The sequence below is a fragment of the Lissotriton helveticus genome, chromosome 6 (genome assembly GCF_964261635.1).
Source record: "Lissotriton helveticus chromosome 6, aLisHel1.1, whole genome shotgun sequence".
In the NCBI taxonomy this organism is placed as follows: domain Eukaryota; kingdom Metazoa; phylum Chordata; class Amphibia; order Caudata; family Salamandridae; genus Lissotriton; species Lissotriton helveticus.
In genome coordinates this window covers 1,105,355,703-1,105,382,822 of record NC_136067.1, presented here as the reverse complement: position 1 = coordinate 1,105,382,822, position 27,120 = coordinate 1,105,355,703, and the positions used below count along the sequence as shown (strand labels likewise).

At 44.3% G+C, this 27,120-nt stretch overlaps 1 protein-coding gene across 1 annotated transcript in view; it reads right to left on the bottom strand.

Annotated features, from left to right (window-relative positions):
• ACOXL (acyl-CoA oxidase like) overlaps positions 1-27,120 on the bottom strand; it is a 969,051-nt gene that overhangs the window by 191,141 nt on the left and 750,790 nt on the right. The window contains exon 16 of the mRNA XM_078648763.1: positions 24,842-24,929. Coding sequence (XP_078504889.1) covers positions 24,842-24,929 — 88 coding nt within the window. The remainder of the gene's footprint in view (positions 1-24,841; positions 24,930-27,120) is intronic.

Here is a 27,120-nt window from a genome sequence, read left to right as displayed (position 1 = left end):
GGGCTCTAAAATTCCTGCTCAGACCGAGTGTAATAAAATGCACGAGTGCCGCAAGGCTCTCAAATACAGCCCGCGCAAGGGACTGTAAGAGCTAAGAGCTGAAAGACCCTTGACTAACTGACGGACGAGGTACACCCCACAAGAAGGCCACACTGGCACGAGGCGCCCACACGTGCCAGGCGACAGCCCCGAAGGGAACACGCTAGCACCCTATGAGGGGGGGGTCGATGGTCAGCGAAAACCTGACCATAAACGACAACACAGTCTCCGCCGGGCGGAGCAAACGGGTGATGGAAAAAAGAAAAAATGCAGGGGGGGACTCCATAACTCAACGGAGTAAGAATGTTACCGAAGTATAAGCGGGGGAGCCCCGTACCACTCCAGCCCCTGCAAAACTAGGTGGGCACCCACGCCCCTCCCCAGAGAAACGAAGCGACAGACTGCCCCTAGGACACCCAAGCCCACGAGACTGGACAATGGCGCAAAGATGGCCACCGCCGGACCCCATGCCTGCGGCCGTTAGGGGGGGCAGGCAGCACCTCTGGCGTGTCCGCAAAAAGACAAAGGCACTGCGCACACTCCCACCCCCCGCCAACAGAGAATGAAGGCGCTCACATGCGACCCGCTGTCTCGCTGGAACAGCTAAGGAGCGAGACGCTGCGACGTACAAGAGGATATTAAATAGAAAATAAAAGGAATCAGAACAAGGTAGCCAAAGCCGCATGCACGGAAAATACATAAGGCCACCAGGAGATAAAGGGTACCTCAAATGAAAAAGAATGATCCCATGGCAAGGAAACCCGCCCAGTGCCCAGCCCCCGAACAAAATGACACAAAAGGAATACCGTGACAAAGCTGAAGAGGAACGTCCCCAGCTACTGGGGCCAACCATAAAGATGAGAGAGCAAAGAAACCCTCCAGGCAGCCCCATTACTCACTACGAGGAAAAACAAGCTAATGATACGCGATCAACCCGATTGATCCAAAACAACAAGCCGTACCTGGGCATAGCGCAAACCGCTATGCCAATTCACATCCGTAGTCCCCTCACCGAAAAGGAAAACACAGAAACCATCCCGAAGGGGGATGACTCACCACAAGTAACGAGACACCGTCGCCAAACAAAGCCCCCCGCCGCCAGACAAGGCCTCAGGCCGAGGCACGGAGTGCACCCCAAACGGCGTCAGGGTGAGGGGACAGCGGACAAGAGGCCGCTCGGTGGGCGGGGGAGGAATATATACTCTCCCCCGCCTTCCCCAGGCAGGAAGTGACGCGCGGGACCCACCAGGGTCTCAAAGAGCTGGGCTGCCCCGTGTGCCATCTTGTGGCACTACGGTGGCCGCCCTCTTATTTGTGTCCCCTGCGGGGACGTGTCGGTCGGCCTGCATTCTTGGGCAGCAATCCCAGTCGGAATTGTTGAATCGCACCCTGCATCTCACGGCCAGTGCAGCGTGTAAGTTTAGTCAGTACATCCGACCCAGAAACAGTCTACTCTCCAACATGGCAAGGCAAGATGCCCAACGCCCACCCGCTCCATATGACAAAATGGCAAACGGATGGAAGCCCCGGGAAAATCTACCGAGTTAAGTAAGCCATGTGTATATTGAACGAGTTTAAAGTATACATTGCTGGATACCGGTTGTACCCAAGGGCACATACTATAACATTACATATCTCTAATTATGTCCGGTACAAACTCCTGATACGTGCCCCACACCGCCTGTCTATCCAACATAACAGTCCACCCTCTCGTAGAATACCGCTTCAAATACTGATGGAAAAAATACACACACACTCTTTGCTTTACAAGGTTTAAATATTCGTTTCAAGCTTGCACAACACAGCTGAAATATTGCACTTTTATTCTTATTTTATTTTAAGTTTATTAACAAAAACACACAGTGGCAGAGAGTTTCTCCAAATACATCTTTGTTACCTTTAAATAAACGTAACCTGAGATATGGATAGCGTTGTGACTATCACAAATATGAAACAACAACCTTCTAGATTTTAAAAATACAACTTCATCAGTTCGATTTTAATGACACCTCAGTACTTTCCCCCAAACCTAAACACGGTTTGGCAAAGCCAATGGGTCTGGCTTTCATCTACTAATGGAGCCGTGCCATCATGCATTGCCACATTAAAACCAGACCGACTGGCTTTGCTAACGTTGTTTTGTTTTAAGCAACTGGATTGTGTGCCCTTATGCGTGTGTGTTTACGGTAATTAGCGTAACTACATATATTTGTGTCTGGTACACGATTTCTGTCAAAAACATTGAACCGAGCATTGGCAAAGCCAACAGGTTTCGGATTAGTAGAGCTAATGACGGTCTTTTAAGAACTGCAAACGCATGACTGCAATTGTGAATTGGGTTTTGCATTAAAAAAACACCCAAACCATTCCAGTACAGCCAAGATGTACACACATGCATTCTAATGCATGTACAGATCACATGCATACGCTTGCGTTGTAACACAGGCAGTCATTTTTCATTTGCTTTTCTAACATGGAGGAGAAACATGGGAGAATGAGAGATTAACATGTAAAACAAAAAAAAAAGGACAAATACGTGCACGCAAAGCACAAGAATGGGTGCGAGCAGCGCGACAGTACTTTGCAGCTGCTGGGCCATCATAAAAAAAATGCAAAGTATGTCCAATACGAGCCGGGAGCTGGGGGAGCATTAGAGAGCAGGGAAGGGGGGGGATGAAATGCGTCTAGGGGAGACAGGAGAAACAGGGGAGAAAGCAACGAAACACATACACTCCAATGAAGTGGGGAACATAAAATAAAACAAACAATGGCAGAACCAATAGGTGGCCTTTTCCAAAGCTGCGACCACAAGGTGCTACTAGATGCCCCATCTGAGATGGATGCAACTGCCCGAAAGCCTTTTACAAAGAAGCGGTAGTGCTAGATGTCGCTCTCAAGTCACATGCAAATGCTTGGAAAGTCTTTCACAATGCTGCAGTAACTCAAGACATTAATAGATGTCACTCTCAAACTACATGCAAGAGCATGGAATCTACTTCCCAGAGCGTCAGTGCTACAACCCGCTACTAGGTGACCCTCTCGAGTCTGATGCAACCGCTTTAAAAGTCCTTTATAAACTAGGGGTTGTGAATTCAACATATACATTTGCATATACATATTTGCAAACCTAACGATATGAACTGTTTTGTGAAGGCTAAATAAATATGAGAAAGCAGTTGTATGATCATGAGTCAATATTGTAGCTATCAATAAATGTTTGATTATTATAGTGTGATGCAGCCCTAATGTATGTAGGTTCTATCTGTCACCGGTACATACACTTGCCTTAAGTCTTGTAACTTGGGCACATTGTCTCTTTTGTGTGGATGTACACCAACTAAAAGCTGTCACAAAAAGAGAAGGCAGTTAATAGATGAAGTGACTGACCCACTGCTCTGTCCTGTGGTGGGAGGAAGCAAAATGTAAATGACATTTGAAGAGACCATGGATAAAGAGGGTTGACTAAAAGTCCCTCTAGATATGCATTTATGTATCTACTTTTATCATGATTATTTGTAAAAACATAGGAAAGGCATATTACCCAAAGCCGTCTTTAGGCTAGACCTAAAAAGAGTCCCCTCAATAAGCAGCGGAAGGTTACAATTCATCCAATCAGAACAATGTGAGACTGAAATGCTCCTGGGCAGGACAAACATAAGAACTGGGAAGAAAGACATTGAATATGGAGCATACACCTGAGATGGACACCAAAGATTCAGTCACGAGCAATGGGCTTACCCAAAGCCAGTTTCAAGTATATTGGAAACAATAGGTCTACTTAAAGACAGATACATCTGTATCGAGACCTAAAAGGCTTGCTGCAGTGAAAAAAACACAAGACTGTTCACTGTATATAATGCATGCATGAGAAACAAATTAAATGTGATGATTCAGTGTACTTTTGAAAAGAGAAAACATCCTTCTCACATTGCAGCACAAGTGCTCCATAGCAAGAGGAATTATGTATCAGACAACAGCAAGGGAGTAATACAATGCTGGGTGGAGCTACATTCCAGTTTCTGTATATTTTAAAGAATTAATAACAATAGGTCATAAGACAGCAGCACTGTAAAGCCAAATCTAAAAGGAGGGCAGGAGTAGAGGGGTGGAAGCTAAAGAATATGGTAAAATACTAGAACAGATAAAAGCAGCTTCTGTTTGCAGTTACGGATGATGATCTTTAAAATTTGTGGTGTACAATACCTGCATCTGCTCACCTATCTGAACCTGGCTCACAGAGCTTCTAGAAACAAGCATTTACAATGCAATAAGTCTCGCTTTTATGAGAGTTTGAGCTATTGGCATTGTAAATGACAATGCCCTTTATTTATGTGTTGTTTTTAAAACAGATAAATAAAAGTTATTTTCATTTCAATGCCAATAGCTCAAACTCTTGCAAATGCAAACTTATTGCATTGCAATAGCGTCCAGCGCTCGCTATAAAGATTTTTAAAAGTGTTAGGAAAGAGCGTGTTCTGCCTGCAACAGCAGGCAGGACAAAGCTAGTTGAGAAAATAGTGCTTGAAGGCTGTAATTAAAGCCTACTGAGTAACAACACATGTAACAGGGGGTGTCCTCATGGGAGGTTACAAATTGAAAGAAGGCGGTACTAAGGAGGGACTACTAAGCCTTTTGACCAATAACAAGCCACAGTTTACAGTGGACAATGAAACAAGTAAATGAAAAATATGGGCAGAGAATGGGCGGAGCTTCAAGTCCATACCTGAATACAGCATGCCTCGCAGAGCAACGCATGCGCTGCCGAGGCTGGACTTAAAAGTGGGGTTAAATACTACATTTTACAGCACGTTTCATATTAACTTGCTAAATAGCAAAGGTCCTTGATAGAGCATCCATTCAATATCCCAGTACTGTCCTTGTGTGCCAACTAATTACTGTCCTTCTTCAAGATGTGTTGCGGGTTCACTTTCCGAAGATAATTTGAGAAAGTGGTGCCAAAATTGAACTAATTTCAGCACAATTTCTCTTACATTTGTCATCCTGCCCCATCCAAGCTGACTTTCAGTCACAAGTTATGAGTGAGAATCTCCTTGAAAGGGACTGTGTGTAAAAATAAAAATATCTCAAGGTTAAGGCAGTATATAACACAGAGCCAAACAGATTTAACAGATTCCCACCGCAGTGCTAAGGCAGCAACACTGATTTCATCTCATCAAACTGCTTTAGATATATATATTTGGCAAAGCACTAATTTTGTCCCCAAACATCAGCTTGTCAGTTTATGAAAAATATCCACATTTTTGTCTAAAATACATGCTTTTCTTCTTGGGATAATAGACCTGTTTCTCTCCAACAAATTATTATTTTCAAGAAAAAAGTTTTATCCGCAAATATAATCTTTTGATTTTTAGTAAGCATATGCTCAGTGCCCAAAGAAAACGTTACTTACCTGCAATAACAATCTTTCTGGGTGAGACACTATCTACCAGCTGATTCCTTACCTATAGAATAATCCCAGGCGTCTAACTGGATCCGGAAACTTCAAAGCTCTCAAATCACTGCTGGGGGTGATGGCTTTTTATCAACATCAGAAGTAATGTCACCGAAGCCATATACCACCCACCTTGGCTCAAAAGTTTTCATCCATTTTTCCCAAGCCTTGGAGACTGGACTGGCATCAACAGCAAGTGGTGTAGTACCATCATGATTTGGAATCCTAATAAATGCTCCTTATAACACGTCTATCAAACGGGGATGCGATGATGGGTGAGGAATCTGTAGGTCTATGGAGCATCCACCAGAAAGATAGTTACTGCATGTAAGTAACTTTTACCTATGATGGAGACTTCTACATGCATATTCCTCATCGGAAGAACAGATTCCCAAGCAGTGCCCCTCTTATGAGGAGGACTGATGGATGGTTAAACGAGGAAGTCCTGCAGGACAGATCTGGCAAAGTGGCCATTTCAACGTACTTCAGAATACAGGCAGTTTCTGAAAGTGTGTAGGGATGCCCATATAGCTGTCTTGCAGATTTGTGCAACTGAAACCCATCTGGCAAGCGCCGAAATTGATGTTTTGGCCCTGGTGGATTGAGCCCTGATTCCTCTGTGGGTTTTTTCTTGGCCAAGGCATAGCAGATCTTGATGCAGAGAATGATCCGTTTAAAGAGCGTACACCTCTGGACCACTTTGACTTTCTTGGAACCACAGTATCCAATGAAGAGCTAGTCATCCAGCGGAATGTCTTTAGTGCAGTCTAGGTAAAAGCGGATCACTCACCTAGGATCAAGTCTATGAAACCGTTCCTCTTCCTTCTAGGGGTGGGGCAGGGGAAAGAAGGTCGATAGGGTGATGGCCTGGCCTAACTGAATGGAAGTCACCACTTTAGCAGCCCTGGTTTGCACCATTAATTTGTCAGGGAAAATGAAGTGAAAGACGGACAGGAACTTAAGGCCTGTAACTCACTGTCCCGTCTCACCAAGGTAATTAGCGCACAAAACACTGTTTTTAGTATTAACATTCGCGTCTGCCAACTGTGAAGGCGTCCAAATGTAGATCCCATCAAAAGTATCAAAACAAGTTAATGATCTCACTGGGGCATGACAAAAGAAGTTGGAGAGTACAAGTTAGTTAATCCCTTGAGAAATTGAATCACAATACGGCATTTAAAAATAGAAGGCTGGTCTGGGAGACAGAGGAAAATTGACAATGCAGTGAAATACACGTTTTTAGTACTGATCGCACACTCCCTATGGGCTAGAGAAAGTGCAAACTGTGGAATCTGTAACAGACAAGCGTGAAGAGGGTCTACATTGTTGTCTGAGCACCAAGAACAAAGCTGTTCGATCTCCCTCCCAGAGATTGTGGAGGGGCGACGACCTGTCAGGATTATGTTGAGTATCTCCAGTGACACCTGAAAGGAGTTTAGGTGTCCCCATTCAATCTCCAGGCAGGAATACAGAGGCCTCGGAGACTGGGTTGCCCCACTATTCTCCCGAATGGGAGAGAAAGTCTAGGCTCAACAGCAGCCTGTACAGGGGACACAGGGAGAAGGGAGAATACCACACTCTCCTTTACCTATTCGGGGCAATTAGAATGACTTGGGCCCAGCGCATCTTTTTAAATGTAGGACATGGCTTTTACTGTTTCCACTGTGCAGCTGGCTGACCGTAACGTGGATACGACGCGGAGGTGGAGGCTGACGCGGATGCTGCTCGCCGTGCGCGCACTTGCGGGAGAGTAGCGAGGGAGAGAGGTGATGCGGACTGCGAACAGCCAATCCCAGACAGCGTGGAAGCCTTCAAGGTGCCGAGGAGCCGAGGAGTGAGGTAGTGCTGCTGCGAATAACTGCCCCAGGAGGAAACCACGCCAGGACAGCACAGCACAACGCCCATGGCTCAGCAGCAAAGGTAGCGCCCTTGGCACAGCGGCAAATTGAACTCAGGAGCCAGGCGCCTGGAGAGATGAAATGAACTGGGGGTTCTTAGACTCCCAAATTCCTGTGCCCAGTTGGAAACCCAGAAGTGTTCACCGGTAGGCAGCGAGGCGATGAGGCAAAGGGCTCAAGGCGGCCCGGGGGGCACAACAGAGGAACAGAGGAGGAGCTCAAAAGAAACCACACAAGGTAAAAGAAGCCCCTGGACAGAAGCAGGGAATATGGTCAGCCAGCCAGTCAGTGCATAGTGGAGGTAAGTGGACCGGTAATTGAGTCTAGGCTATTCACTTTATATATTACTTTTTGTTCCAGTTTACAGGACATAGAAAATTGGCACCACTAATTATATACTGATAAAAGGGTGGTGGAGTTAATATACGGCGACACAATACGCTGCTAGGAAGGAGGCCTGAGTTTCATACAGCAAATTTAACATCAATTCAATTTTAAAAGTTAAAGAGTCCGGAAGGTGTCCCTGAAGCTGGCACCAAGAACGCCAAAAGTTTATAAAGGGCGAAAGATCCCGGCCACCTCATTAATGAGTCTATATCTGAAAATGGGACTTTTGTAGAGTGTTTGGAATCACCCAAGGGAATGGTAAAGAGGTCTTCCAAGAGAAACAAAAGTACAGTCGACGACATCCACTTAGGAGTGAAAGGAGGAGTGCAAGTATCCAAATCAATAAAGGACCTTGTAGGCAAGCATTTTAAAGGAATGCAAACCCCTGTTAGAACCCTGGATTTAAATAAAAAACCATTGAATGAACAAGTGTATCTGGGGGACTGTGCTACCAGCTCGGATGTATACTTTGTAATCAATTGAACTTAAGCCGAATCGATCCCATCCCGGAACCCAGATTATCTTCTTCTCCTCGGATTTTCTACCTGTCCAATGTCCTTGATAAGGATTGTGAAGGGATGACCTTAACTGGTTCAAGGAGTGAGCAGAGAAATGACTCCGCCCAGACTAGAACATCTATGACTGCCAAGAGTACGGGGAAACCCGAAATTCAAGGAACTGAGTCTATAGAATATTCAGCACGTAATATTACTCTGGGTATAGATATATCAGCCACACCTTCGGCTTCAATGTTAGACATAATGCTGATGTTACAAAAAAATCTGCAAGGGTTGCTAGAAGTGGCTGTCTTAAAAACCCATGAAATTCAATTTCAGACAATTGTAGGAGAATTGCAAGAGACCAGGGGGCTAATGCCCACGGTAGAGAGACCTGTTTAGGTCCCAGACCCCCCCCGATGCAGGGTGGTGCCAGGGACTCTGAGCAAACGACCAACCCACAGGTGGTCTATATCGCTAGAGGCCTGCTGTTGGTAAACAGATGGAGGGATCAATTGAGGTATAGGCGCTATAACCTACGGAGAGCTAAGAGAAGATCGGTGGCTCTAAAAAGAAAGCTTAAGGTTGTGAAAAAAGGGTTAAAGGAATCCCAAAGGTTGTTAAGAAAGGGGGCAGAGAAGTAGTAACCCCTAAAGTGTGCAGAACCATACTAAGAAATGGGAGATCAATGAGGGACCCTGAGAGTGCTTTAAGGGCGGGGATGTGGTAATGGAGGAAAGAAAGGACCAAGTAAAACCAGTGCCATCAAATAACCAGGAGGCCAAAGCAGCTAACTCGGGTGAAATACCCCAGGGGCGAAGAAATAAGAACCAAATTCTAGTTGGGGGGGGGGGTATCATTAAAAATAGCAAGGGAAAGGAATTTGAAGGAGGGGAGCAATTTGGTGCAATACCTGCAAAAGATATGAGTAATATGTGGTTATATTTTGAAGCAGTGGAAATAGAGAAGGGGAGGAAAACAGGTAGGAAGGGCATTCCACTAAATCATTCCCAGCTTATATTCTCCTTCTCTAAATGCCCAAGTCTGAGGGAATTTGACATGAAGGACTTAAGACAAGTAGGATTAGCCATAATAAAAAAGGGAAAGAATTTACCAAGGTATTAGTATACTCAAGTCTGGTAAAAAGAGCTATTGTAAATGCTGAAAAAGAGATAGCAAAAGAAGGGATAAGATTAATACCGGTTAGGGAACTGGAGGGGAGGAACCAGCATGACAGGGCCTTTTTGTCTTGTCATTCAGGCTTGAGGAAAAGGCAGATAAGACTGATTGTAGGTGATGGAAGGGTAAGAGAAAGTATGAGAAGTGCATTTGAGAATCACAAGTTGGGCAATGCTTGGGGTGATTGGACCCCTGATGATAGTTGGCTAAGTTCTCCCCACTGGAATCATACTGTTGCCGATCATCTCAGTGATACTAATTAGGGAATAGGGGTGTTGTATAGCATGAATTTTATATTTTGGAATGTAAATGGGCTAGGAGGGGAGACAAAAGTCAAAAGTATAAAACTACTAGCCCAGGGAGCAGAGCTAATCGGCTTACAGGAAACTTGGCTATGCGACAATACCCCTGTTTTTGAAGGCCTCGCACAACTACATAAGCCCGCAAGTAGAAAAAGGTTTGGGCATCCAGCCGGGGCATTATGAATCTCATCTCAACTAAGATTGTGAAAAAGGTGCTGTCTGTAAAAGTGACATGTAAATGGTTGTTGGTCTGTAAGGTATCCCTACTGGGTTCAGAAAGGTTGTGAGTACACTTGGTAATCGTGAATGTTTATGTACAATGGGGGACTAATGAGGAATACGAGGTGGAAATGAGACATTTCAAAGAAGATCTGGATACATTGTGTGAAAAAGTTGCAAATTATATGATCATTGTAATGGGTGATTTTAATCATAAACCGAACCCAATAAGACAAGATCCTTGGTTTAAAGAACTCTTGAGCTCAAATAATATAGCCCCAGCTGTCTTTTCAATTTGCACTATTTCCAGACAAGATGTGAAGCTGGGAAAATACTTTGGGTTAAAAGGGCTGTTCTGCTTAAACAGTAAGTGGGAGACAGACAGCCTGGCCAAACAGACCTTCAGGTTAGCTACTCAACTTTGCCCTGTCGACTATGCGTTTATCCATGCTTGAAATTTTGCCCTTATAAAAGGGTTTCAGGTAACTCAGTGCGAAGGCAGCGATCGTAACATCTTGCGCTTCGAATTAGATAGGGGGGCGTTTAGCACTAGCGAAATAGTTCTCCCCCATCAATGAGAGTATCCCAAACATTTGACAACAAGATTAACAGAGGAATATACTGAAAAGTTGGCCAGCTTTCAACAGAAATTAGGACTGGGAGATGCTACGACTAATAAAGTAGTTTGGTTTGAGGAAAAGATAGAAGAAATGGTACAATGCCTTTGAGTAGAATTAAAAAGTAAGAATTCTCACCCAAAGGTTATGCAAACTACGCAAGGCAGACAATTAAGTTGGTTTAAGGGGGAGTGTATAGTTAAGAAAAGATTATTAAGGAGAGAAGAAAGAAGTTTAAGAAAAAAATACGATCAAGTAAGACAGAAAAATCTGGCAAAATTGAGGAAGGAATATAAAACGCTAGTTAGGAACTTGAAGAGGGCTTTTAAAGAGAAATGTTGGGTAAATTTGCTGGAAATAATCGAAACAAAAAACATCCATACGTTTTGGAATCTGATAAAGAAAAGCATCTGGACAGCCCATGGGAGCTATGCCCTGTGTAGTGGAAGAATCAGCATTGGTAGAATATCTAGGAGAGCTATACAGGGCAGGTGTTGAGGCTGTTGGAGGGAATACTCATCCCTGGAGAGAGGCCGTGGAAAATCTAAAATCCCTTTTTACAGTAGAAAAGGTGAAAGACATTATAAGAAACTTAAACCTAACCAGTGCAGCAGGACCAGATAATCTCCCGGCCATCATAATAAAATCGGAGCAAAATTGGTGGGTGTAATTTTTATCTCTTATGTTCTTGGCCATATTGGACTCGGGCCTATATTCCAGAGAAGTGGAGGGGGCAGTAATCAGACCTATCCACAAGAAGGGAGATAGGAAAGTCCCAAAGAATTATAACTGATTAACTTACTGGATGTTGGGGAAAATTCTTCGCCAAAATAATCCTGGGCAGCCTGAAAGATTGGGTGGAACAGCGATCGATCATTCCAGTGGAACAAGGGGGCTTCACCGAGGGGCACTCCATGGTTGACCACTGTTTCGCACTCTGGGCTGTGGCGCAGAAGTCTATGGAACATCAAAGGAAGTTGTGCTGCTGCTTCGTTGACGTCCGTACGGCATTTGACCTAGTGGACAGGAGGTGCCTCTGGGGCACCTTAAAGAAATACAATATCCCGGATGGGCTCCTGGCAATTATCCAGGAGTTACATAGCTATAACTGGGCGCAAGTCATTAAGGATACAGCCGGGGCCTTGACACCGAAAATAATTATCAAGAATGGTCTACGGCAGGGCTGTGCATTAGCCCCCCTTCATTTTGCTATATACCTGGCTGATCTGCTATCTATTTTGAAGTTGAATCGAAGTTCTAGCCCAAAAATGAATGGGAAACAACTTTCCTGCCTACTGTATGCCGATTATTTGGTAATCCTCGAACAGACAGAGATGGGATTACAGAGGAAGTCAACTGCTTTTAATGAATATTGTGTGGCTAAGAGACTGATTGTAAATATGGACAAAACTAAAATCTTATGCTTTGGGGAAAAAGTCCAGAGTTTTAACTGGTATCTGGGCTCAACCAAATTGCAAAATGTGAACGAGTACAGATATCTCGGTACCTGGTTTGAAAAGTCTCTAAAATGGGACACGCATTTGGCGGCCCAGAATGCTAAAGCCCATACATCAGTGAATGGGTTAAAACATTTTTACCGTATCTATGGGGATATGTCTCACAGACCACTGTTGAAAGCATATAATGCAATGATACCCCCACAATTGCAGTACGGAGCTGAAGTCTTGTGCCTAAGTGGGAAGACTAGTTGGGACATTGAAGAAGGAAAATGTCTAAAACCATTGATGTCATTACCTGGCTCCTCTATGATCCAGGCAATCAGATTGCAGCTGGGCTTGACATCATGGAAGTATAGGTGCAAGTGGCCCTTCTGAGATTCTGGAAAAGATTGGGCTCTGGGGAAGTCATGAAAGTATCACAATGGTGCAAGTACGAAGCTTTGAATAGTGACCTAAAATGGGCAAAGAGGTCAGAAAGAAACTGCTCTCCGTTTGTAAAAATCTAAAATCGAAAAGCCGTTCCTCCTAGTAGAAGCAACAAATGGTGAACTTAGAACAGTAGGGAAGGAAGTATCCAGGATAGAAGATTTGGGGTACCTGAGAAAGAAAGAATCTGTTCATTTTATGATGGATATGGGGAGAATGAAATTTGGTACCACTATCTGGATACACTACCCAACCTAGGCCTTAGAGCCGAAGTGATTGGATGGAGAATAGGCATTAATCCTTGTGTATCACATGTGATTAGAAAATCAGTAATGATACGACCTGGTGGCAAATGTTTCTGTGGGTTGGGCAAAAAATTTGATAATTTACATATTAGAATGGACTGTCAAAAATGTTTACCTCAGCGGAAATTGTTTTTACGACCCATCTTTCTAAAATATGGAATGACCTTGACAGGGTGCTTATAGCCCTCCGCAAGTCTGTCACCTTTTGGAACACGCTTCCCCTCTCTCTCATGGGACGGTTGGCGGTTGCCAAAATGGTGATGCTCCCTAGAATCCTATATGTTTTACAGAACACCCTATGTCCGTTGCCTCCCCGAGTGATTCGCACTTTAAACTCGCTCCTCACTTCCCTGCTCTGGGCGGGTGGGCGCAGCAGGGTAGCTTTACGTACTGTAGTGCGCTCCTGGGAGGAAGGAGGCCTAGAGGCCCCAAGATTCGACCTATATTACTTTGCGGCGCAACTCCTCCCAGCGGCGAGGTGGTTCGCGGAGGAACAGAACTGGGAACTGGCACTGCTGGCCGGTACGGCTAATGAAAGGGTTCTGAGAGAAGCCCTGATGCAGGGCCGAAGCGCTGATGACACTTTACCGTATGTGGTGCGCCACACAGCCGACATCTGGCAGCGGTTTGTTGAAAAGGTGTTGAGGCGAGCGCCGTTTCATAGGGAACTCCCGATATGGATTTTGGCCCCGGTACTCCGGTTGGAAGAAGCTATGTCCTACCGGGAGTGGCGCTCTGGTGGATGTGAGACGCTAGCGGATCTCTACCCAGACGACACTTTCCTATCCCTTGAACGAGCCAGGGAGACCTTTGAGCTGGGGAGGGGCAATACCTCCACTATCAGAGCCTCCAAGATGTGGCCAAAACTACGTGGCCCCAGTACCCAGAGGCCCCTCCAGTTACGCATACTCTTGACATCATCTTGTCCTGTGGGCGAGGCAAACGACTGATCTCCCTTCTCTATTCGGCCATGCGCCGTGATTCAACCCCCCCGACGGCGACGGCTTGGGCGGCTTGGGAAATGGACCTAGGGGTGTCGCTGGAACCGGACCAGCGGAAGCGCATAGGGCTCTTAACTCACAAGGTCTCCTGTAATGCGCGTTTCAAACGTATACACTTTAACTTTCTCCACCGAACCTATATGACCCCTGTCTCCTTGCATCGTATCTCGGCGGATAGACGACACACTTGTCCACGGTGTGGAGCGCAGAGAGCGGGCTTTCTGCACTTAGCGTGGGTCTGCCCCCCGGTTCAGGACTTTTGGAGGAAAGTGGTGCCCCACATTGCCCGGGCCACGCATATCAAGCTCCTGTTAGACCCGCTCCATTGTCTCCTGGCGCTGATACCCAAGCCCAGGAAGAAAAAGCTGTCTTACAAATTCTTGCAACTTTTATTAGTCCTAGCGAGGAGACGAGTGGCCATCACGTGGATTGGCCAAAGGGCACCTGATCTTTCCCTTTGGTTGAGAGATGCGAAAGAATGGGATCTAGCTGAGGAGACGCACATGCAGCGCACTCGCAGAGATGAGAAACTGCAGGATGATCTGCTTGCCTGGAGGGTGCTGTGCATGGAGGGGCTAACGGAGGATGAATCAGATGCCACCAGCGCTGAACTGTTTACTCCCACTGATCCGAAGTCCGACTGTGCTGGGGAGGGTTCGGAGATGGGGGGTCTAGATCAGGTGTAGGAGCCCATTGTACCCACGCCGGGTTTCCTTCTAATGTCTGATTGTGCACAGCGGTGATCCCCATGGGTCCAATCTGCTTCATAAGGTCCATGCCTTAGCTGGTCCCCACACTTGTGAATTACTTCCTTAGAATCTGTACTACTGATGCCTTTGTGTTCCGTTTCTGGTTTTTTTTTTTGGTTATTGTTGAAATGTTATATGCAACAAGAATTCAGAAAGTGAAAATCAGCGAATGTATTGATGGCTTGGTATCCTTAATGCACAAATGCGCCTTTCTTATCCTCCCTACATGCTTTTCTCTTACGCCGCCCAGCCTCCGGGATGTGGGCTGTATGTGGCTGTGTACTGTTCTAGCGACGGCATGTTGTTATTCCACTCACCTATGAGATCTGGGTGTCATTGTAAGTTGTGCATGCTTTATATTTTCGCAATAAAAACATATTTTCTAAAAAAAAAAAAATATGGAATGACCGAGCGTCTATTAGCGATTAAACTTCTTAACGACATGTAAAAACCTCGATATAGCAATTGCCATTGCAAAATACATGAAGGCGTTAAAAAGGTCCATGCTGGAAATAGAAATGGTTGGTTGAGAATTAGCTTAGAATCGAGGATGGTCATTGCTCCAAATAAATTTGTTAGGGTTTAGCATTAGTTTAAAGATATATTTTTAGATAGACTTTTATCATTTAGAATATTAAGGGTGTTTTTATTCATGACGTGTTGTGTAAGCTGAAGGATTGAGGCAGGAATTGCTTCTTCCAAGGTGTCGCTGAAACTTTGTATCGTATGTTTTAAATTATTTATTGTAACATGTTTTTATGTTGTTTAAAGACTATGGTCTAATAAACATATTTCTAAACTGAAAACAAACCTTCAAAAAATGAGGAATCAAGGGTATAGGTATCCCTTGACGGTGTGCCCAAGAGCACAGCCTCAAAGTCTCTAAGGAAAGGAGTTGAGATACTACTCCCTCTTGATTGTACCATATCGCAGTCGTACTGTCCATCAACATCTGGACAGAATACAGATTGATCATGGATGGAGGAGAGGAAGGCCTTGAGCACCAGTCAAACTGCCTGCATGTCCAGCCGGTTGATGTGAAGTTTCTGATCTTATGGAGACCAACGGACCTGATCTCTAGGTCCTGTAGAGGAGGACCCCACTATAGGGTGAAGGTCTCCATTACTCCCATGGGCATCGTCAGAGGACTGAAGGCCATCTTACGGTGCAGATTCATCTTATTCCCCCACCAAACCATATCAGCTGCAGTGCTCATGAGGCTATGATAGAATGCGACAAATCACCCTGTGTTGGAACCACTGCCAGTGGAGGCATCATTGCAGAGGTCTCATATGCCAATGTCCATGCATGCCCGGGAGAATGCAGGAAGCCATCATATCTAGCAAGAGTAGGACCTTCACGACTGGAACACACATGTCCTCCAGAAAAGATGGGATTATCTCCTGGATGTTGACAATTCTCTGATGCTGAGTGAAGGCACGGACGAAGGTAGTGCCCAGAACTGATGCTATGAACTGGAGTTGCAGACAGGGCTTTGGGTGAGATTTGGACCTGCTGACTGAAAAGCCCATTCTGAACACTGGCGAAACTGTCAACTGCAGGCGATGCGTCACCACCTTCAGCGAACCAGCTTTAATCAGCCAGTTGTTCAGGTACGGGTAGAGCGGTTTGTTCGACCTTCTGAGATTAGCCGCAACAACCACCACTACTTTTGTGAAGACTCAAGGAGGTGATGTCAAGCCAAATGGAAGTACCACAAATTTGTAGTACATACAACCCACCGCAAAACCAAGTACGTCAGATAGGACCGCTGGACTGCAATGTGAAAATATACATCCTGAAGGTTGGGTGACACCATCCAGTCTCCAGCTTCCAACACCAGCAACACCTGAGCTAAGGTCAGCATCTTGAAAGTTTCCTTCCTGAGGAAGAAATTCAAGCCCCTGATGTCCAGGATCAGACGTAGATCGCCATCCTTAATGGGAACAAGGAAATATCCGGAGTAACATCCTGGACCAATTTCAGCTCTGTCACTAACTCCACAGCTCCTTTCAGGAGAAGTGCGGCAACGTCTTGCTGAAGGATGGAAATATTGCATGGCAGAATAATAAGGCATAAGGGAGGGCTGGGGGTTGGAGCCTGAAGAAAGTGTAGGTCTTTCTATGGTCTGAAAGACCCACTGGTCTGAAGTAATGGCCCTTCCAATTCAGTAGGAAGGAGGACACCCATGCCAACCACCCCAGAGACTCAGCATGGGCTTAGAGAAGCAAATTAGACCTGCTTTTCTGGTGGGGAGGAGGAGCAAAAGGAGGATTACGCTAGCTGTGTACCTAGATTGATTGACCAGCAGAATCTAGGATTACTGGGTTTAGGGATGGAAGGGCAGACAAAGGTGAATCCTTTTGAGAACCCCTCAAAAGTGCTGAAACTGACTATAGTCTGTGGTAGGTTGAGGCTGCTGGGGTTCCAAAGATTAGGCTGTGGCTTTGCTTGCATTTAAAAGTTCCAAAGCAGAGTCAGGTTTTTCTACACAGTGTACTTCATTGAGGTGTAGCTTGCAAATGCAAGGAGAAGCCAGAGGTTTGAAGCCAGGCATGTAGCCTCAGAGAAACAGAGTTACCCCTGCCATGTGCCACAGAGCTGGTGGTGTCCAGGTCAGATTTTAAGATGTTATGAAACGCATTTTTTCCATTTCTCACATCCTCCTGCAAGTGGGTCCTCGTCCTCTTGGATTCCGAGAGTAACCAGCTGGGCCATGTCCAATAATGCATGCCTTTATCGCACAAAGAGAAAGGTGGCATTGAGGGGTTTAAGTGCCATGCTGCCGGCTGAAAATGTTTTTATCCACCACTCTTCCAGATGTCTTGACTCCCTGTCTGCAGGGAGCAAAGGGAAGATGCCATCTGACTGTAAAAAGGAGCATAATGTTTAAATAACCAAGATGTCTGGTGACAGGTGTGTGAAAAGAAAAAGGTGAATCCCCAGGTATGGGACTGTAGTGTGGTGCCACCAGCTGGTTGACTGCCAGTGCTGAGGTTGACTTCCTTCAGGCTGCTGTGACCGGGTATAGCAAGACTCGTTGAAGGGCAAAGTGGCCCTGACGTTGGTGCAGCTGGAAGGAGAACCTCGGTGAAGACATTCATTTTGACATTCGCCACCTGGAGCTGCCGCTCTTGTACTTTCAATAAATACAGTGTTACCACACTAACACAGTAAATAAATGCAAAGACCAGGGTTTTATATTGTCTGAAGATTATTATTTGTTTTCAAGACAAAGAATCTTTTTATAAAAAAGAAGAAAACATTCTTATAAAATAGGGTACATACATAGGTATTAGTTAGATATTCAAGGTGTAGGTTATTTCCTCCTTTGATATATCTAAGCAAAAAGTCCAGACTGCTAACACAAAAAACAAAGATGATACAATGGATCACATGCAGAATTCTGACTATCCAGTCCAATTCTGCATGTGATCCATTGTATCATCTTTGATTTTCTTCTGATTTTTAGTTGAAATCATTGTGTTATTTTGTGTTAGCAGTCTGGACTTTTTGCTTAGATATATCAAAGGAGGAAATAACCTACACCTTGAATATCTAGCTAATACCTATGTATGTACCCTATTTTATAAGAATGTTTTCTTCTTTTTTATAAAAAGATTCTTTGTCTTGAAAACAAATAATAATCTTCAGACAATATAAAACCCTGGTCTTTGCATTTATTTACTGTGTTAGTGTGGTAACACTGTATTTATTGATCTTTTGTGACTCTTTGTCTGAAGTTAATGATTCACTACAGCTACTGACTAAGAACAGTTTTAGGAACCTTGATTTTCAGAACAGGCCCTAACAACGCTGACAAATAGTAATAGAACAAAATCCCTTGCTGGCCTTTTTTTTTATAACAAGTATTGCCCGAGCCCGCAAGGGTATATTGGGTTGCTCACCTACATATCTTGGCTCTTGTACTTTAGCATCTTTCTTACCCACTGTGTGAAAAGTCAATACTGCTGGGGTGGGAGATTCTGGTTGGAACTCTATCTTCATCTTTGGGAGGTGTCCAATCCACTGGTCGATGAAGGGCCTCCCAACTGATAGGTTTGATCTCCCCCACCATCATTACAGAAGGCATATAGATTCAAAGTATCAAAGTCTGATTCAAAAAGGTAATGGGCCTTGTCCCTGGACTCTTTCTCATCCAAAAGTCTATGAGCCTCTCCCCTAAAACTACTCTGAGGTAAAGTCTGAGGAAAAGAAAGACGCAGAACCAATGGATCTGTATGCACTGCCAGAGGAGGCAGCGTTGGTTGCTTCTGTGGCAAAGCTGACCACAAACTGGATGAATGTGGCATGGTATAGCAGAGTGCCGGAGAGAAAAATGGAGGATCCAGCACTGCTGCCAAAATAATGGAGGCTCAATACAGTTTTGCAACCCCATTTCTATACAAGAAAGGGTTGTTCAATAGACCTGCTTTTCCCATATTGAAAGAATGTGAGGCGGTGCTCTAACAATTCATAGCACCTTTGATAAGGACACAAAACAGACAGACTACCCCATAATGTCTCGCCAGAATATATGACGTATATTCAGTGGTCCTGAGGAAGGTGGTTGTTACATATATTCTTTTACCACTGAAACGTACGTCGACTGTATGTTGGGATACCCTAGCTCACACCAATAAAAATACCCCTGGATTTAATCGAAGCTGTATGTGAGATAAGTCTGGTGTATGAATGTGAGTCTATAGTGTGAATGTGCACGTATGAAGTAAAGAGTGAGAGTTGCTATGGGGTAACAAATGTTAAATTTGGTGATGAAATATACGCTAATTTTATTATATAATACCCTGTATTCTTTGATAAAATTGTGAACTATGTATTTACATCTCTTTGGAGAAAACAAATTAATTTGATATACAAGATAAGAGAAAAATGCTTATGGATAAAAATAAAAATATATTAATTCTATAAAATTGTGTTGTACATAGCATGGGTTGATGGTCGAGATGTAAGGCATTAAGAGCCATTCCTGAAGAAATACAGGTCAAGTGGGAACTTTCATACATATTTGTACACAGCCGAACTGTCTTCAAGTCAGAGACAATGGCATAAACACGGGCTAGTCATAAAGTGTCATTGACCTCGAGTGTGCGCCAGATGGCCTTGTGGCCCTGCCAAAATTGCATGCATGGCAAAAAAGAATGCACCAGGTCCGAACCTTGCTTCAAGAACTCCAGGTAAGATGATGTGGGCACTGGGAATTCCGGGAATGATGTAGCCCACACCGTTAGAGCTGGGTGCACTACAGGAGGTGCAGGATGTGATTGAGTTGGTTCCGAGTCCTGTGGCTCTCGAAGGAAGTTATACTGGCACCAAAAAGACCTACTCTGGCTCAGAGGATACCAAAACTACTTAAAATTAAAAAGTTGTTAGGCTGACTGTATATTTCGGCCTCCTAAGGGGCAACCGAAGGAAATTATCTGACAGGGTGTGAATCACTGGGGCAGTCATACAGGAACTCCAACCCCATACTTCTGATCTTCATAAACAGGCGCAGGATTTCACGGGTCATGTGTGCTTCCTAAAAGGGAGGGTTGAGGCAATTAAAAGGAGATCCAGTTGGAACAACATCTGCATCATAGGATTGCCAGAAGCCATGGAGGGCAATAACCCTAATTGTTACATCGAGAACTGGTTCTCTGATTCTGTCGCTCCCCGCAAACCTTCAGCCTGGTTAACAGTTGAGAGGACTCACTGGGGCCTGGCAAGACCCCTCGCTCCTGCTGCACCTTCCACACCTGTGGTTTCCAAAATCCTTAACTATAGGGAACATGATGTCATCATCCAGAGAGCACGGCAGAAACAACACTTTGAAGTGGAATCTGGAAATGTGATGAACTCTCCCGATTACATGCTGGCTGTACAACAGCGCACAACTAGCTTTGCAGAAGTTAAATGCATACTCCGCACAATGGGTCTCAGCTAAGCCATCCTATTCATGACCAAATTAAAGACCATAGGCAACCCACGTTCCTTCTTTTTCACTGAACTTTCGGAGGCTTGGCATTCGGCTGAACAACATGAAGTATCAGATGCAGAATCAGGCTTTGGGACACCGAGAGCTCAAAGAGACCCTTCTGGGCACCAACGGAGGGGACACGGAGTGGACTATAGGATACTAGGCAAACTGTTACCTAACAGACTACTTCCATATGTGATGACTCTTGTCCTTGTTGACCAGGGTGGGTTGATCCCAAGTCGTAACACTTCTTAAAGTATACGACAACTGTTTCAAATAACTGAGATGGCCCCCAAGACATGGCTAGATATAGCGGCGTTGTCGGTCGACTTGGAGAAAGCATTCAACTCCCTCAGTTGTAGATACCTGCACAAGGTGCTGGATTGTTTCAACCTCAACTGGATATTTCATTGATGGTTAGAGTTCTCTGTACCTCGCTGACAGCATGTATACACACTGGCCAGGGGCTTATGGAGCAATGGTAAGTGAATAGGGAACAGTACAGGGTCACCCCACCTCCCCTTTACCTGCTCTTGTGATCAAACTCTTTGCAGTGCATCTCCGACTGAGTAGCATGGAGTGGGGAATCTTGAATGGAGTCACCCATGATATCGCCTCACCCTATGCTGATGATTTGCTGTTGTATATGCGGAGGGCAGAAGTCAACATAGGGGGTATGATTAGGTAACTGCACACCTTTGGTAAACTATTCAGACTCAGGGTGATTTGAGACAGATTTGTATATACCCACTGAGGTGCAGGGTGCCATTGGGCTGAGATATTGCCCCTCCTCTTCTCCCAATAGGAAATCATCACCATTAGGTATAGTGGCGTCCAGATCTAATACTCAGACGTGGATGTATCAGAAACGGTAATATCAGCAGGGTAGTGAGATTCCTCTGTTCACAGGTGATTTTCTAGCGCTCACTTCCACTCACGGCTGCCAGCCGGAAAGCGTTGTTGAAGATGATAATGATACCTCGCCTCCTCTATTACTACACTAATATCCCATTCATTCTGCCCAGAAAGTGCTTTAAAGAGCAAGATAGTCTCTAATTGGGCCTGATTTGGAAAGGCAGTCACCACAGGGTGTACCTTGGGACTCTAAAATGGCATGTAGAGCCGGGTAGAAGGGGATCCCTGTATTCAAGCTGAATCACCTGGCAGCCTAAATACAGTAGCTAAGCCGTTGATTGGCAAAACTGAATCTCAATGAAGTGTCATATGACACATCGCAGTCAAAGATAACACATCTTGCTCATTGGATCCTACAACTGACAAGACCTCGACTACCACACCCTGAACCACACCCTGGCTTTTAATGGTAGTGCAATATTGTCATTGGAGATCGTTTAATTGGACCAAGAACTCCATTTCCTATGCCCCCAACATACCTCTAGCAATATTCGATGCCGGAATGACAAGGATTGGCAGCAGAACTGTGGCACAATAGGAACAGGCAGGCCTAAGAGATTTATTTAAAAATGAATTGACACCCTCCTGCTCTACTCAACACACAGAACTACCCCCTCCCCCCAGGTTCCTTTCCAACACATAGGGCGGAGCTGGCACAAATGCGTACCTTGGGGCACATGACTGACTCTGAACCTCAGCCACACAGTTACATGCAGACCCTCTTTGAAAAGGGCTCAGGGTGCAGACTCATCACATGGCTCTGTAGATTACCACAAGTTTTACATTCCCCACCATTATCTACACTTAAAATTCTCTGGAAAGCTGATTTAGGTCACCCCCTAACAGAAAAGGAATGGAACAAACTTCTAGACTATCCTAGAAAAGTGTCCCGCAATGCGTGGCTACAACAAATCCAATACTATGAAACACACACAGATTACTTGACCCCCCACGCGATTAGCAAAATTCAACCCATTGGGATGGAATCCTGCCCCTGTTGCCAAACAAATGGTGCTGATTTTTTTAATATGATGTGGAGCTGCGCAGTAGTGTCCTCATTCTGGCACGTGATCAGTATACATTAATGCAGGCGATAGGGAGCGAGTGCTATACTGCCACTAAACCCGTCCTATTGGGCCGCCCCCTGCCCTAAACATGTTATACTGCCCCTAACGTCGACATTTTGAGCCTGGCCCCCTGCCCTAAACAGGGTAAGACAGGGAATAAATTAGCTGATCTACTGCGTTTCTAGTTAAAAAGTGCTATCACCATGTATTGGACATCTGCTATTGGTCTCCATATTATTCCTTGGGAGGTAGCATTGTGAAGAGAGGAAGTGCTCAGATTACGTAAATACTCAATCACCAGCGACTAGGATAAAATAAGTGCAATATTCGCCAAACACCGTAAAGACGACACTCCATTTCCCTGAAATTTTGGGCAGGCTACCACATATACCTCGACTCTATGAGGTATTGCAATACTGACACCAAGGTGGAGATAGGACATTACCTTCCCATAGAAAGCACTTGACCTACGATAATGCTGTCCCCTGATACTTGAGAATCCGTATTTTCACGGCATCTCCCTTCTCCTCGATCCTTACCATATGCGAAAATAACGTGCCTTTGATTTCATACCATGACCCACATTCGCCTTCCCTAACCGGGCCAACAATGGTTTGTACTAGTTGACGTTCTTTACTTGGTAATAATGTAAATTTGAGTTTCACTTTATTAAAAATGGGTGCTTATCGACAACACAGTGGGGTTGACCTGGGGAATCAAGACTCGGTTGACAGCTAACCACGTAATCAGCTATAACGACTAGCAACACTGTATACCCCTGTCTATATTAATATCCTCCATTGATGAGTGATATGATGACTATGATGTATGGGGAAAACCTGTGGAATTGTACCTGGGGTTGGGATCACTGTACTTGTCTTCTTGCACTGCAATTGTCGAAATGCCAATAAAAATCATCTTAAAAAAATAGACGACATTATTGAGAAAATGGAGTTACAGTAATATCACAGTGGTGTGACAAGTTTGGATTGGAAGTAGAGGCTTAATATTGAGGAAAGGTTAGAGAAACCAACATAAAATCCTGTTGCCATCCAACCTAAAGAAACACCTGAAATATATCACAGGAAGGAAATATTGAATTCTTGATAGATCAGTACAATGTAGTTGAAGTGGTAAAAGTATGTTTTAGATGTGGCAGGTTTGGCACTTTAACTGATTTTATTGCACTTTTTCACATTTTCGAAACTCTTTAAAAAAGGATGTTTGCTATAATACCAGCCATACAGCGGAAGAATGGGGTAGCCATAGCAAATAATTTTTTTTATTAGGTATACTATAGTACAGATGGATGTAGCTATAGTTTGTGTGTCATATGCAGACTTTTATCCGATAAAATTGGCCAAATCATTATTGACATGGAAGGTAAAGATTTTAACTTTGATAACTTGTGGGAAGCACAAAGGGCATAGTCTGTGCAAAAAAAAATACATTTTACACACAAAAGGTCGATGTGGCACACTAAGGAAAATTGTTCTGTGAGCATATCTACATCTCTGAGTAATCGAGTGTGCAAGTACTCTGAACTGTAATATAATGAATATGGATATCTGAAGGCTGGATATGGACAAAAGAATACGGTACACAGCTCTTTAACCCCTTCCATGCTGCCGTCGGCAACCTCACTGGTGCTGCCGTCGGCCAGTGGCCGACGCGGCCCCGCCCGTTTTGCGGAAGTGCCGCACTTCCGCAAAATCGCGGGCGAATGGGAGGGGTTAACACATATCAGTACTACGAGGTTGAGATAAACAGATGTCTGGATGGTAATGTTCAATTCAAGAACTAAATGCATATAATATTGCTCCTTCAGTTATATGAGCAGCAAAGCAGAGAGAATGTAAAAAAGGGTGGGGTGTAAGTGTAGCTCTGTCTTGCGTCCTCCGATTAGGTAGAAAAATAGAAGTGGTGGGAATGATTGGCAGCGCACAGATAGTGAATAAGAATTCTCATTGCGGAGATTCCGCCCCGAGTGCGGATACTCCCTCACGACTGCGGGGCCTCCACTACGAGTGTGTAGGTCCTTTGTGAATCAGGCCCCAGGTGTCCTCTCAATCTTCCACGATTTTGGCTAGTAAGACACAACTGATGTCCATACAACAGAATAAAAATAAGGATCACAAAACACTGAATATTAACAGAGGAGGGATAGGAGTAGTTGTGTTTGAGCATTAATAGTATGGCGCTTAGAGTTCACAGCTAATATCTCATCTTGTCAGATGAAAAATTTTCTAGCATGCAAAAACAGACACCACTTGGCCAATGTTTTCCCAAACCTTCAAACGTTTGCCAATTGCCTTCATGTTTACTATTTATAAAATATCGTGACTGACCTCTGTGAATATGTGCCAAAGCTAAGGTTGCAACATGATGAAGACATGAGTTCCATGCACTGAAAGATTCTTCCTTTTTAGCCATTATCTAAAATTAAGAAAAAAGAGTGATTAGAAATCAACATTTCAACACATTCTAATATTTGGAGCTGCAACTCTGCTTGTACCAAGATAATAAGTCTTTCGAAAAACAGATCATCGCACAGTGAAAAAAAATACTTTTAGCCATGAGATTACAACCTAAAAAATATTGCTAGTACAAAGCACAATGTCAAGTGGCAGCCCTCAGAAAAGCAGCGCACAGCTTCAACTCTGTAAAAAGTCTATAGGAAGTGGTTTAAATCACATCGAATAAATGTATTTGTAACTAATATAAATAGAACATATTTACTTTGCCAATGGTTCACCTGAAATTCTGGAAGAGATGCAGCTTATTGGACCCACAGTAGATAACCCTGGTTTACAGGTAGTGTAATTTACAGGATCCTTTCATTATTCGGCAACAATAATAAAAGTTAAACTATTCATTTGGAGAATGCCAGCGTCAATTCTAATACCATTGTCTTGCAGAAATAAAACCACAAATACTTTCTTATTCATTCATCTGTTGAGCCTTTGCATATCATAGGTAAGTATTCTGCTCACATTCATACAGTAACCTCAGACTTGAAATCCCACTCTCTTTAATCACACGCTAACCTCATTAGAAGGTAGAACAAGCATTGGCATAGCCAGTAGGTCTCGCCTTAGGGGCGTTATAAGTGTTTAGACAGAGCTATTGGCTTTGTTAAGGTTTTTAATATGTGTTGTAGAGCATTGTGAATGTTGTGCAGCATGTTGAAAATGTTATAATAAAAAAAGTGTTATAACTATTTCTGTCACCTTTTATCTACTCGAAAAAACTTTATATACAACTGAAGTATTGTATTAAAAACCACAATTAATTAAAAAAATGTGTTCTAGTTCATTTGTTTATGCAATGCTGTCAAATTTTCCTTGCTTGTTGTAATTAATTTTTGTTATAGTTTCTATTGTTAGGTGTGGGATATATAAACAACGGGAGGGTGGATGTTGTGAAATAGTATTTTAATTAGATAGGAGTAGTGGAGAGTTATTTGTGGAGAATTAATAGATGTCACATTTTTATGCCAAACTGAAGTGGTGTGGAGTGATGCTGAGGTGGTTGTGAGTAGTGGCGGAGGTGATGCTCAGGTGATCCGGAATGATATTGAGGTGATGCTGAAGTGGTGGTGCGCTGGTTCCGAGGTGGTGCTTATGTGTTGCTGAATGATACATAGGTGGTATCAAGTGATGCTGAGGTGGTGCTGAGTGATGTGGTGATGAGTTATGCCGATGTTGTGTAGCTGAACAAGTGCTTATGTGGGGCCAAGCGATGTTGTTTTTGTTCTGAAAAATAAAATAACTGTGGCAGCGTGGCCTGTTAAGGGTTTTAACGTTCCTGGAGTTTAACAGAGCCTAAACACTTACGTGTGTTGCACCAATCTTGGGGAGGCAACAGTGGGAGGGAGAGAAGGGAAGAGTGAAGAGGGCGGGTGAGGAACCAGTGAAGGGGGATACATTGCAGCGATAAGAAACAATACACAGACTGTTTACTGTATAGTCGTCTGTTGGAAGTGTGGGAGGCGTGGTGAGTCTGCCTTCTGTTACAGTGGCGGTACTGGTGTGCTTCCTGTCTGGGCAGCACAGGGGCACAAATGTTGCTGATGATGATTTAAAAATGAACAAATAGTGTAATAAAGGGAAATAATGTCAATGCTAAAGTTGCTAGGAATAATAAAAATGTATAATATTATCATACTATCACAGCATTTTGAGGCAGAGTAGGCTGTCCCTCGGCCGGGATGGAGAGGACGCGCCTTGTTAGGAAAGCTGCAAGGTCCAGCTGCAAGGTGTTTCTGTCAGGGCGCTTTATAATCCAGTTTATTGCGGTGGGGTCTATCCCTCGGAGGGGTCGCGCCTTGTATGAAAAGCTGCGAGGTCCAGTGATTTCACAAATGCTAACACGGGAAACCTGGGCACCTGTGTGTGAAATTTGTTTAGTAAACAGATAACGAGAGAACCACATGGGTGTGATGGAGGGGGCACGTGCAGTGGGGTGAAGGAAACACACACCACAGCTGTGCACTGTGCAGTGGGGTGAAAGGAAGTATGCACCACAGCGGTGCACTGGGGTGAAAGGAGGCACACACCACAAATCTGCACTGTGCAGTGTTGTGGAAGGAAGCATGCTCCAATGCTGTGTAGTGTGAGGTGAAAGG